At 35.3% G+C, this 13,127-nt stretch overlaps 1 protein-coding gene across 3 annotated transcripts in view; it reads right to left on the bottom strand.

Moving 5' to 3' along the window:
* Positions 1-6,896, bottom strand: part of LOC131146467 (putative 3,4-dihydroxy-2-butanone kinase) — a 115,633-nt gene extending 108,737 nt beyond the window's left edge. For 2 of the 3 annotated variants that reach the window (XM_058096092.1, XM_058096094.1), the window contains exon 1: positions 6,589-6,882. In XM_058096092.1, coding sequence (XP_057952075.1) covers positions 6,589-6,628 — 40 coding nt within the window. In that variant the 5' untranslated portion in view covers positions 6,629-6,882. Of the gene's footprint in view, positions 1-6,588 lie in introns of all 3 variants that reach the window. The other variant, XM_058096093.1, reaches the window with a different exon arrangement.
* Positions 6,897-13,127: the final 6,231 nt, after the last annotated feature.

Here is a 13,127-nt window from a genome sequence, read left to right as displayed (position 1 = left end):
TCAACTAGCATAAGACACCACAGCACCAAGAAGCCAATAAACAACCCCAATAGTACCGAACAACCACTAACAAGGTGCTACGAGCGAACAATTGAAAAAAATTTGAACTTTTTAAACAAAATACATGACCAATAGCATCATATTATGATGTATGGGAGTATTTAGGACATTCTGGAAGAAATAGGAACAGGGGGACCCTCCGACGGTGAAGTTTTCCTTTGTTTCTGAAGGGCAGCAATGTCCAGTTTTTTTTTTCTAGCAACTCCTAGAGTTTGTCTGGTCTGTGATGGTGCATATGATCCTTGTACAGCAGCAGGTTTGAGGTTTGGGGCTTGATTTTAGAGGTGGGCTTGAGGTTTAAGGTTTGGTTTTGCCGGCGGCTATGCACTTAGAGTTTGGGTCGAATCTTGCTCTGATGCCATGATGAAGTATTTGGTGAATTGAAAGACCTAATCACAATTCATTCAAAACTCTATGGAAATGGATGTCCCAAGAAAAATTTTGCCTATTAGAAATCAAAAGAGAAGAAATAAGCTCACTACGTGACGAATAAAGACAATCTAGACAAGGGAATGACATAAAACGAACAGAGTGTCCCTACCATGGGTCTTCCCAAAAACAAACCATTGCCCACCTTTGGCAGTAGAAATAAATGATGGAAAAAGCTAAGATATACATCTCCATGGACTCTCAAAAGAAGATATAAGTTGTGATAACCATAGCCCTTGGGCCACAATAAATTTAAATTACTTTGATGAATTTGCATGGTTTTTGCTTTGTTCTTGTATTGAACAAGTTCCCACTAACCATGTTGTTCATTAATTAAGTTAATTGATATTGGAAATTTCATTCAATTTATTCACAGTAAGAGTGTCTTAGATGAAAGGAATTTATGAGGGTCATGCTAAAACATAATAACACAAAGGTTGGGGCAAAGAGGGGAAAAAAAATTGATGCAGGGACAAGCTGAAACCAGGTGTGACACCTGGAAGCATTGCAGACTGACAGCAGCCACCTGACATACAAGTGGCAATACTGCAGGACCCTTGTCGCCACCAGCTGCTGCTGTCCTGCCATGTTTCCCGCCTAAAAGGGTCCACTTGCAGGCAGCTGGCAGCAAGTAGCTGTTGTCTTGAGCAACAACACACAAAATACCATAAATTCCTGTGGTAAACCCTAGTTCTAGAGAGAAAGGGGAAGCAAAAGAGAGAAAACTCTGCAGAAAGTCTGGGAAAATCAAGAGAAAACTGGAGAAGCTGGAAATCAAGGTAGGCGTTCTTATTTTTTAGTAATTCATCTAGGGATTTTGGGTAAAACTGGAGATTTTCCTAAGGAAAATTGGTATAAACTTGCATGAAATTGAATCCTAACAAGGAAATATTTAAGCATGTTATTTCTAAGGACAAAATATGGCTGCTCATAGGTTACCATAGATGCATATTTTGTTTTAGTTGGGAAATTACATGTGATAGATATTAATCTCAGAACGATAATTATTTTACTTGCTATGGCATAGCTTGTGTTTGCATATCTACTGAATTGCTATTATGTAAAATAGCCGGCACTTTATGTGTTGTTTGTGGCTGTGATATTGTGGGATTTGAGTGCTTGTCTCCCTTGGGTGAAAGGCCCTAAACCTCCGGAGGGTATTTCCACATAAAGTTGTGGTTGGCCAAGCTAGAAATTGTCACTTATTTTAGATAAAAACTGCACTTGTTTGAGATAGTACTACTATGTCAAAAAAAAAAAAAAATGTTGAAATGCATACTATTTAAATGTTCTTTGAGAGTAACTTTGGATGAAGAGATTGCTTAGAATAAAGAGTGTTCATGCACAATATGGTCATGCATGCATATAAGAAATCATATCTTAAAGTATTGAAATCCTTATTTAAATAAGTGAAAATAATGAATGACAGCTCAACTCATGGTTGCTCACCCTAGTCCTTAATAATTTCAAGTTCAAACTGTTGACTTTTTGAGTCCGATTCATGTTTTGATGCTGACAAAGCACAGGTTACTTATGTGTGTATTTAGTATGTGAACAGGCTTAAATTTCAGCACACGGAAAGGGAAAATGGAAGCCAGAATAGAACTTAAAAGCTCACATCATCCGGCATATTCCAAGAAGGCAATAGAGCAGAGATGAAGAAGAAGACTTATGCTTTTAATTTGTAATATATTTTGTCTTATATTTGGTTTGTAATAATGCATAGCATGCATGATGTGAATGATAAGCTCAGATGACCATAGATTGACCGTAGGGAATCGAACAAAGGTCATAAACTGACCCTAGGACACAATACCGTTAATCTAAAATACTATAACTTATTCACAAGGGTTTTAAAATGAATTTAGGGTCAAAATTGGGGCAAAAATGACTGAAACCATGTTTTTGGGCTTAATTAAAAGCATCGGTCAACCGACCATCGCAAGGTCATTTGACCTTGGTAGACTGAACTAAGAAAGTTGACCAAAGTCAAAGCTTCGATCGACCGAATCCTTGGCAGTATAAATGCCTCAGTCGACCCAACCGACTAGAAGTCAACATATTGACATCGCTTGGTCGACCATTCCGAAATGAACGTGTTGTTCACGGTCGACCGAACTGACACATGTCTGACCTCCAACTACTTGGTCGACCAAACTCGTAGTTTAAAATGACCACGGTCGACCGAACCTTGAATATGGTCGACTGAACCTCTCGGGTTGGTAAAATTTTTACCGCAGTAAAATAGGGTTATTTTTCCTCAAACATAATTAAACAATTTCCAAAATACCATTGATGTCCCCAATGGTTATATTTTTAACAATATCTATATATACCCCTTCATTTGTCTTAATTAGCACAAGATTAACAAAAATCATTAAAAAAAAATTTCTGAAATTTTCATACTCCTCTTATTGCTCAAATTCTTTCAATCTTTTCGAAGCGTCCTACTTATACTCTCTTTTATTATTTCTTTGATAAATCTTTCAAGAGAGCATAGTTTTAAACCTTGGTTTGGGCATTTGTTTTACAAATCAAAATCATTTTTACTCTCATCTTGCACATATCTTTTATACCTTATTTTGAGAGTATTATCTTAGTTTCTCTCACATATTTCATTTGATAAATATTCTTAGGAGTTAATATTATTTGCTTGTGAATCTTGCACATTCATTGCAAGATTCAAAGGCTTATTTGCTTGTGCTTGCGAAAATATTTTTGAGCCATAAACCCTAGATTCTCCAGTACCTTATTTAGAAAAATGTTTTTGGAGAAATTTCTTATTTGAGCATAAAATCTTTGAGCATTCAACATACACATTTCTATTCAAAGATTATTTCTATGAAAATCACATACTCACATTGAACTTATTTGCATATCACACGTGACTGTATTTTTGTACTTATTTTTGTGCTTATTGTTGTACACATCTGCTTGTAGTAGATGTATTTCCTTGTACACAAAAAATTATTTGAATATCTGTTGTATTCCCGACGTGTGGTCGAAAGAGGGAGACTAACCCTATAAATAATCTCGGACTTGTTCAGACCTAGTTAGGAGAGCACCGGACTGTTTCAGACCCAATTGGGAGAACTAGGTACACCAGCCTATAAGGTATTGTAAACGGTGTCGCTCCACCCACAAGTGAGCAACTAGTGGAATCCTCTTACTTGTGAGCTTGACGCAGAGACGTAGGCGGTATTGGCCAAACCCCGATAACATATTTTGTGTCGGCTCTCTATTTAATTTCCGCACTTTCAAATTCCGCATATGTATGCTAGTATTTGAACTGCTATGAATGTTTTATTTGCTTTTAATATCTGCATACATATTTATTTGGGGAATACTGAGCTTGCTATATTTGTCTTGATCATTTGCTCAGTTTTATATTAGTGGGTAATTGGCATCCGCTTAGAAAGACCCTAGGTTGCTAAATACAGATTGTTTGATTAAACCTAGGAAGAATCTTTTAAATACCCAATTCAACCCTCTTAGGAATACACCAATTCCAACACAAACTGAAGGAGAGTCCCACTTGTTAAGTGTTCCAAGAGACTGCCATTTTTTACATGTACTACAAGTTGGTAGGAAGATACTAGAGATGTCATGTATGTATTTTGTTGGTAGATATGTATTTGGTCCCGGAAGTGTGAAAATTGTAGAATGTAAAGTACAACCCAATATAGAGAGCTTGTCAATGAAAGTAAAACTTTTTGGTTTCTTTATGAAATATATGTATAGAAGAATCTAAACACATATAGCCACATGCACATGTACTATAATGAGGCAACCACATGCATTCACACCTAGTAGAAATGCAACAAGGACTCAAAAAAAGTGGGGAAGCAACTCATTTGTAGACTGGAAGAACCACACTTGACGAGAGACAGAGACTCAAGATGTTAGAGAGAGAAATATTGTTGGGACTCAAGATGAGAGAGGGATTCTTGAGGACACCAAGCAGCATGTCAAAGACAAAATATGAAGAATAAAAAGAAGAAGTGGGTTAAAATAATACAAGAGTTAAAATTTATATATATATATATATATATATATATTTTTTGAAAATTTTGGAATGTGATGTATTGCATTATGTCCAAACCATTACCACATGACTAATGGAAAAGGTAATGAATGATAGAAGAACTCAAAGTTAAGGGAGGGCAGTTTGATTTTTATAATGCCTAGGGAGGCAATAACATTGGTGAAATTCAGCACAAGTCAATGATATATGAATCTTACACTTTTTCTTGTCATGATTATTTAAAACTAAAAATAAAAAATAAAAGAAGACCTTAATTCACATGAATCAAATATCTAAAAATCAAGGTGATGATTTCTTATCCTGCAAAAATGCAAAGCTATGATTTCTTTAGTGTCCAAATAAAGAGAGGACATGATTCAAGGTTTCAATTTCTTTCTTTTCCTGCTTTTCTCAAACAAAGCATTGATTGAAATTTTGCATCGTAAATAATGTACAGTGTTGGACTTTCTAGACTTTATCTTAGCTTTGATGATTATAAAAATTCCCTTTTGATGATTCTAGTATTTCCACAATATTTAAATTAGACTTACCCCATGAAATTGGACTCAATTTTGTATCATTTGCATGCTTAGGGGTAACATGTTAGTCTAATATTTTTTATTGCCATTGTTCTTATTCTAATACTTTTTATTGCTATTGTGCTTATGTTTAACCACTAATTTAGTTGCAAGGCAATATTTAAAAAGGGTGACAACACAGTTGGCAGCATCCCATTAACTTCAAACCTTCTTTCAATTTACATTAGTAAGAAAAATTTTCTGCTCATATGACAGCTTGATTGAGTTCACTAATTTTTTAATAGGTTCAAAAGTTAAAATTGGTCACTCTACTACAGCCACTCATCATAACCTCCTGTCATTGGATGGTAAGTGCTGAAGTTCATAATTTTACTAAGGAAGTTTCATATCTCTTTAAACTCTCAACAGCCAGAATATAAAAACTTCGGAAAGATTTGTCCATGCATAATCGCTATACATCTTGTGATTCAAACTTATCTCCTTCACTTATTTATAAAAAACTCATGGACTTATATGGTTTCTCAGAAATAACATTCAAATTTGTCTTAATGTTTCCAAAGGCGAAATTTGAATTTGAATTTGAATTTTTAAATGTATAGTTGTACTCTATTTTTTTTCCTTCAATTACATATTGTGGGATGGCAAGAACCTTGACCATGTGACTTACCTTTGATGAATTTAGGAGACATTGGAGTATCAACAGATACAATTTATGAAGGTTATAAATTCATGCTAAGCACACGCACGCACACTGCCTGCACAACCAGAATTTGAGCTTGCTCAAATTTTGCTCTCTTTTCAGTGTTCCTGTGTTTCATTTATTTTCATCCATATGTTAAAGTTCTCATTATATTGTACATCTGGCCTTGAGTCTGTGAGTTGTAAATTTGTAATTGTGCTCAAAGAGTTCTTATTGGGCGTTTGAAATTGTTCTAGGGTGAGAAAACATGTGGGACCTTGAATGCAAGCAGTCCTTGCGTTAAACAAGATTAGGTTCCTTGCTCGAGGAAAATAACTCCCTTGGTGGTTCGTTGAGAATCGGTTATTATAACTGGCTTAATCTTCTCCGCAAAAAGGATTGGATTAGCGTAAACCTCAAGAAAAATCCTTGGGAAGCCGAGGTAGTTTCCAAATTTAGGCCAAACCACTGCAGCAGTGCTTAGATTCTCTCTCCTTTACTCTTTAATTTTAAAATTGCACAATACTCTCGTTCTTACAAACACAATCAGAAGAGAACATTAGGAGAGCCTAGAGTCAAAATGCACAGGCAACCGTCAATTTATGCATCTCTTTCATAAGTAACGGCAGACATTCATATTAAAACGTATTTAAAAAATAACACCATCGAAGGAAAAGAAATTAAAGCACTCAAAAACACTTCCAGATGTTACGAAAACTCGCGATTAAATGAAAATGAAATAAGAAATTTCAGCAAAGGCCTTTTAGGAACATGAAAAATAAGAAGAAATATAAACTGGATAAATTTTGGATAGCACGATGCATGTGGAGCGTCAAACTGAAGGAGATAAAGCGAACCATTTGGATCGTTGATGAGTTTCTTCCCCTGGAAAGCCATGGCGAAGATCTTCGAGATTTTTATTCGAACTGAGCGAGAATTAACCCTAGCTTTGGGTTTGGACGAACACGCACAGGAGGAGAAGAGTACAGAGTAGTTGTTTCGGTGGAATGTCCCTTTGCGTGCAGTCACCTGACGCTCTCTCGCCGAGTCCAACGGAGTTCTTGGTTAGGAAGACTCGCGGCGACAGTGCTACAAATGCCGGAACTCTACGCTTAAGGAAGTTCCTACCCCACCTTCTGTACACTACGGCTTGGGAGGTGATGACATGTTTGCTGGCCCCATCTCCCGCTTTAAATATATTTTCTGAAAATAACATAAGTAAATTGTAAATATTTTATTTTTCTATATCCTATTCAATCGTAATAGCTAATGCTCAAATTTAATTTGATCAATTAAAACAAAAATAAATTATTAAAAATATTTTTATATAGTTGTCCAACATATATTTATTTTTCTAATTGTATTGAAATAAAAATTTTAAAATAGAACATGACAAAATAAAGGGATAAATTTTGTACCATTTTACTCGATTTAATTACATTCTTGTGCGCTTAACTTATAATAATAATATGTAACTTGGAATACAACAATAACAACAAATCAAATCTTAAGCCTTACTAGGTGGATCAGTTACATGAATCATTTTCCATCAATTTATTTCATCATGATTGGTAAGAATTGAAGGGGAGCTTAGGCACAACGGTAAGGTTGTCGCCGTGTGACCTGAAGGTCATAAATTCAAGGCATGGAAACAGTCTTTTGCAAAAATGTAATGTAAGGTTACGTAATATAGATCCATTGTGGTTCGCCTCTTCTCTGGACCCCGCATACACAGGATCTTTGTGCACTGGGCTGCCCTTTTTTTTATGATTGGTAAGAATTCATTTCATAGTGATCTGATAAGTTTTACGACTGTTATCTGCATAATCCAATCCTCCTCCTTTAACCGAGTTTAGGACCGACTATGTGTGAAAAGATTAGGAAATTGAGTGCATCACAGATGGAGATAGTAATATGTAAATTGGAATGCCTTTGATTTTAATAAAAAGTAAAAAATTAATTTGAGTAATTTAGTATATTGTTTCTTCAAACAATTAGTTACATATGTTGGTAGTGACATGGATTGATGATGATGAGATGAATGAAATGGACTCAATATGTTAGCCTCCATTAGAGGTGTAAGGATCATTATCCTATAAGAGATGACCCGTGAAATAAAAAATGAGAGACAATTGTAGAAGTTCTAGAAATCATAAAATGACAGAGAAATGAGAGAAGGTGACTAGAAATGTAGTAACCTGGATAATTATGAAAATTAAATAATAAATAAATGAGAGGACAATGGAAATTTTTAAGGGGACGTAGCAGGGCCTCGTCGACGAACAATCTTCTTGGGCTCGTCGACGTGGATGCGTGTCTCGTTGACGAGAGTTTACCAAGGGGCTATTTTCGGGGTCTGAAACTCGTCAACGAGGGTTAGGCGTTTGTCAACAAACTCCCTTCTTGAACTCGTCAACGAGGTGACTTGGCTTGTCGACAAGGTCACATGGCAAAAGGACTATAAATAGCCGAAAATGACATTTTAGCAAAGAAACTCATTTTTTTTCCTCTTTCCTTCTCTCTCTAGCTCAACTCCTCTCTCCTTCTCTCTAGATTTTCGGCTCCAATTCTCTTCAGTTCGACGATCAGAAGCTACCACGACGATGTTGGGGAGATTCTCTACAACATAGTCAGAGTAGAAATTCGATTTGGGAGGTCTGGGAATCATCCCAAAATCAGGGTAAGTGGATTTTTAGGTATTTCCAATATTTCCAATTTTATCTGAGCTCGGATTTTGTGTTGTGAGGGTATATACTGGTGTTTTGTGGAATAAAATTAGGATGTTATATTTTCAGGGTTAGGGTGTTTTGAGACCCTGCAGGCATGGGTTGAGGACCCCAGCAGATATTTTTCCAGGAGCCAAGTATATTAAAGTTCAAGAAACTATGAATAAAAAAGTTCAGGAAATATAAGTGAGATGATCTTCTGGGGAATTCAGTGATTTATTGAGAAATTTGTATAAATGTATTATTGTAGGATTTAAAGATTGGTACGCCAAGGGCGTGACGATGGAGTTGGAGGCGAGCCTCCCAGTCAATTAGAGATGAGGGAAATATGTTATGCTAGGTATTTTAGTATGGTTATCAAAAAATTTTATGTTTTACCAGATTATTATTTAATTCAAAAATTATTAGTATATTAGAAAATACAAATTTTATAGTTTGGGAATTTATTTAATTAGTTGTGTAGCATGAGCTCGTAATAGATCAGTACAGTATTTATATAGTTTTCAAATATCATGTTTTACAGTATATTAGTAGAAAATATCATTATGCAGTTTTCAAACTATCATGATTTACAGTATTTACAGATTATCATGATTTCCAAAACTTCAAAGTCATAACACTAATATATTACAACTTATACAGTTAGATATTACAGGTCAGTTATTATAGATATTTTAGTTTAGTATTACAGTATTTTTAGAATAGTTTATGCTGTTATGGTTATTTTGAAATCATGATGAAACAACAAGATAATACATATAGTATATACAGTATTCGACCCTAACGAATTAGATTAGTTATTAGCAGAGCACGGTACCGTCGCTATTTCATATCAGTGTGCAACCACATAACTTGGATAGTATGTGGAAGTTTACTAGCTACCGTGCCACAAAGTTTGTATTAGGGTCGGGTTGAGGATTGGTGGAGTACAGTTTACCAGTTACCATGCCACGGAATTTGTGGTAGGGTCGGGCTGAGGATTGGTGGAGTGCAGATTGACTTATTCTAGTAGGCCAACCAGTATTAAGTCCCTCCTATGGGCCGCACAACCTTGTCATGAGGGGTTAAATCATGATATACAGTTTTTCGGCGTATTATCACAATTATTATTTTTATGTATATAGTTTTACAGTACATCAGCAGATATTCTATAGTACTAGAATTATGAATAGATAGTACTCAGAGACGTCAGTTGTATTTTAAACTATATGGATATACTATGTACTATGAGATGTTTTATCAACTAAATTTAGTTTCAGTTATTTACCAGTATAATATGTTTGTAAGTTTAATTGCCTCACACTAGTAATAGCATATTTCTTCTTACTGAAAGTTGTCTCATCCCAATAAATTTAATATTTTTTAGGTGATCCAGTTAGACGAGCAGATCAGGCTCGCAGATAGTGAGGTCGTCTACACTATCCTATCTATAAGGTGAGTTTTAATAGGAGTTTGTATTTTTGAGTGGAATCCTGAAGTTTTGGGTATATGATACTAAGATGATGTGTAATAATGTAATTATGTTTTGGGGAAAAACTAGATTCTGGTATTGTAAAATTGGATGTATGTTTTTATGTTTTCCACTGCTTAGGTATGTAAGATGAGCAGAGTTTCCTTAGTGCTCACTTGGAGCCTGAGAGGTTATAGCAGATAATTCAGGGGTATCAGAGTAAATAGGTAAGAAGAAAAAAAAATGGCATAATTTTTGGGTCATTACAAGAAATATAGTATAAAAAATAAGACGAAAGTAAACAAGGGACAAAATAAAGAAAAGGGAGAGTAAGATTATGAGAGAGGGACAAAAGGCACTATGGCATGTTCTAGCAATGGGCTATTTATTGGCATATTGGATTTGGTTGAATTGTTTGGAATCCTTTCCAACTAGAACTAATTGCATATTATACCATCCCAAGTTAAACTTAAAGTTACAATTTATCCCAAATTATGTTCAAAATATAAATATGGTTACAAGTCGTAAATTCAAAACATTCTCTCTCTCTCTCTCTCTCTCTCTCTCTCTCTCTCTCTCTCTCTCTCTCTCTCTCCCGTGCAGAGCCAAAGGCTCATCTGTGCGCAACCGGCCTTGCAGCTCTGCTCCCAGCCGTGCGACTACCTCTCTCTCTCTCTCTCTCTCTCTCTCTCTCTCTCTCTCTCTCTTTCTACACACACTACAAAAAAAACTGGTTTTTAGTGATGAAAGTATTAGTGATGAATTCAATTTCGTCACTAAAAGTTGGTATTAGTAACGGTTTTTAAGAATCGTCACTAATAATGTAAGTATTAGTGATGGTTTTAGCAGCGGTCACTAATACAATACTATTAGTGATGGTTTTAAAACTGTCGCTAATACTTTCGTCACTAAAAACCGCACGGGAAACAATTTTCGCGTGAAAATTATATTGGGAAAATATTAGCGATGATTCTAGGGTATTAGTGACGAATTTAATTTGTCACTAAAAGTTACTTATTAGTGACGATTAACTAACCGTCACTACTAGTATTTGTTAATAAATAAAAATAATTTAGTTAAGAGTATTAGTAACGGTTTACAAATTTGCTACTAATAATAAGGTATTAGTGATTGTTTAGATTCGTCACTAATAGTGTTTTTAATTTTTTAAAAAATATGAAAATAATTTAGTTGACAATATTAGTAACAGTTTGCAGATTTCGTCACTAATAATGGGGTATTAGTGACAGTTTAAGGATTTGTCACTAATAATTTTTTTATTTAAAAATATATGAAAATAATTTAGTTAAGAGTATTAGTGACGGTTTGCAAATTCGTCACTAATAATAGGGTATTAGTGATGGTTTAAGGATTCGTCACTAATAGTTTTTTTATTTAAAAAATATGAAAATAATTTAGTTAAGAGTATTAGTGACGGTTTGCAAATTCTTCACTAATAATTGGGTATTAGTGACGGTTTAAGAATTCGTCACTAATAGTTTTTTTATTTAAAAAATATGAAAATAATTTAGTTAAGAGTATTAGTAATGGTTTGCAAATTCATCACTAATCATAGGGTATTAGTGATGGTTTAATTTCGTCATTAATAATTTTTTTAATTTAAAAAATATATATGAAAACAATTTAGTTGACAGTATTAGTGACAGTTTATAAAATTCGTCACTAATAATAGGATATTAGTGACGGTTTAAGGATTTGTCACTAATAGTTTTTTTATTTAAAAAATATAAAAATAATTTATTTAAGTAATAGTGATGGTTTTAAAATTGTCACTAATACTTTAACCTAAGCTAAATTTGTCTCCCCGCGCACGATCCAATCTCCCTCCTTTCCCAATCTTCCTCTTTCCCTCATTTTCCTTCTTTCCTCCTCCCTCATTCCTTCTTTCGGCCTGTGCACGTCCTCTCCAGGCTTCCCCGCGGCTGCTGTTGCCACCGTCGTTGTTTCTCGCCACTGCCGTTGCTTCCCACCGCCGCTGTTGCTTCCCCCTCCTCCCTTCTCGTAGTTCTCCCTCCTCACTGATTTCAAAGCCGCTACCAACAACTTCGGCTTAGAATTCATCATCTCCGAGAGCGGGGAGAAAGCCCCCAACATCGTGTACAAGGGTCGCCTCTCGAACCGTCGGTGGATTGCCATCCAGAAGTTCACCAAGCTCACCTGGCCTGACCCTAAACAGTTTGTTGTGTGTTTTCTTATCTTTATTGCTTTTTTAGCTTCTTCCTCGGTTGTTAGGGGTTTTTGATTTTTAGGGTTTAATGTGTGTTTCTTTGTCATGATTTTGATTGATTCTTAGGATGAAGCTTGGGGTGTTGGGAAGCTGCGACATCGAGGGCTGACGAATTAAATTGGGTACTGCTATGATGGCAACGAGAGGCTGCTCGTTGCTGACTATATGCCCAAGGATACCCTCGCCAAACACCTATTCCACTGTACGTCTCTTTTCCCCCTTTTTTAGGCTTTGATTAGTTTCAGTGATTAGTTATTGTCTGCATGAAACTGTGAGGACTGTTAATACTGACTACTCTTTGCTTTAGATGACCTCAGATATGAAACTAAATTGTTGTAGATTGACTCATGTATTTTGAGAAGCTAATAAGTTGTCCAACATGCAGAATAAATCAACTAAAGTGAATACCCAACCACAGAAATTTCTTGCTGATTCTGTTAAGAATGGATCTCTTGTGGTTCCAAAGAAATATGAATCAAGTGAGAGTTCAGAATCAGACAGTAGTTCTGATGAGGAAGATGTGAGTTTAGTGTTACATCTGAATTGGTATTGGAGGTTTTGATATAATTTTGTGAGCTTTATGCATGCTTTCATGGCGAAATTGAAAATTTAATTGTTCAAAATTATGTATTGTGTTATACAATTCTGTTTAGTACTTAATTACTCTTACTATTGATTTTGTATGACTTGTACCTTAAAAAAATGTGGAAGTTACTACATCAGGGTATGAACATTTTTCTTTTCAGACAGCTCATCATTCTCTAAATTATATGTATCTATCTGAATCCTAGTCAAATAAAATCTTCTCTGGCTTCTGAACTTGTATGTGTTTTGCATGTATGTAGGAACATCCTCGAAAGGTCACTTCTCAGCCAAAAAAGTTGCCAGCCTCTGCCCCTAAGAATTCTGCTCCTTTTGTGCCTAAGAAAAAGGCTGAGTCGAGTGACAGGTCTGATGAGAGTGATTATGATG

Source organism: Malania oleifera, chromosome 13 (assembly GCF_029873635.1).
Source record: "Malania oleifera isolate guangnan ecotype guangnan chromosome 13, ASM2987363v1, whole genome shotgun sequence".
Taxonomy (NCBI): domain Eukaryota; kingdom Viridiplantae; phylum Streptophyta; class Magnoliopsida; order Santalales; family Ximeniaceae; genus Malania; species Malania oleifera.
The sequence above is the reverse complement of the archived record's forward strand: the minus strand, read 5'-3'. Positions and strand labels throughout refer to the sequence as shown.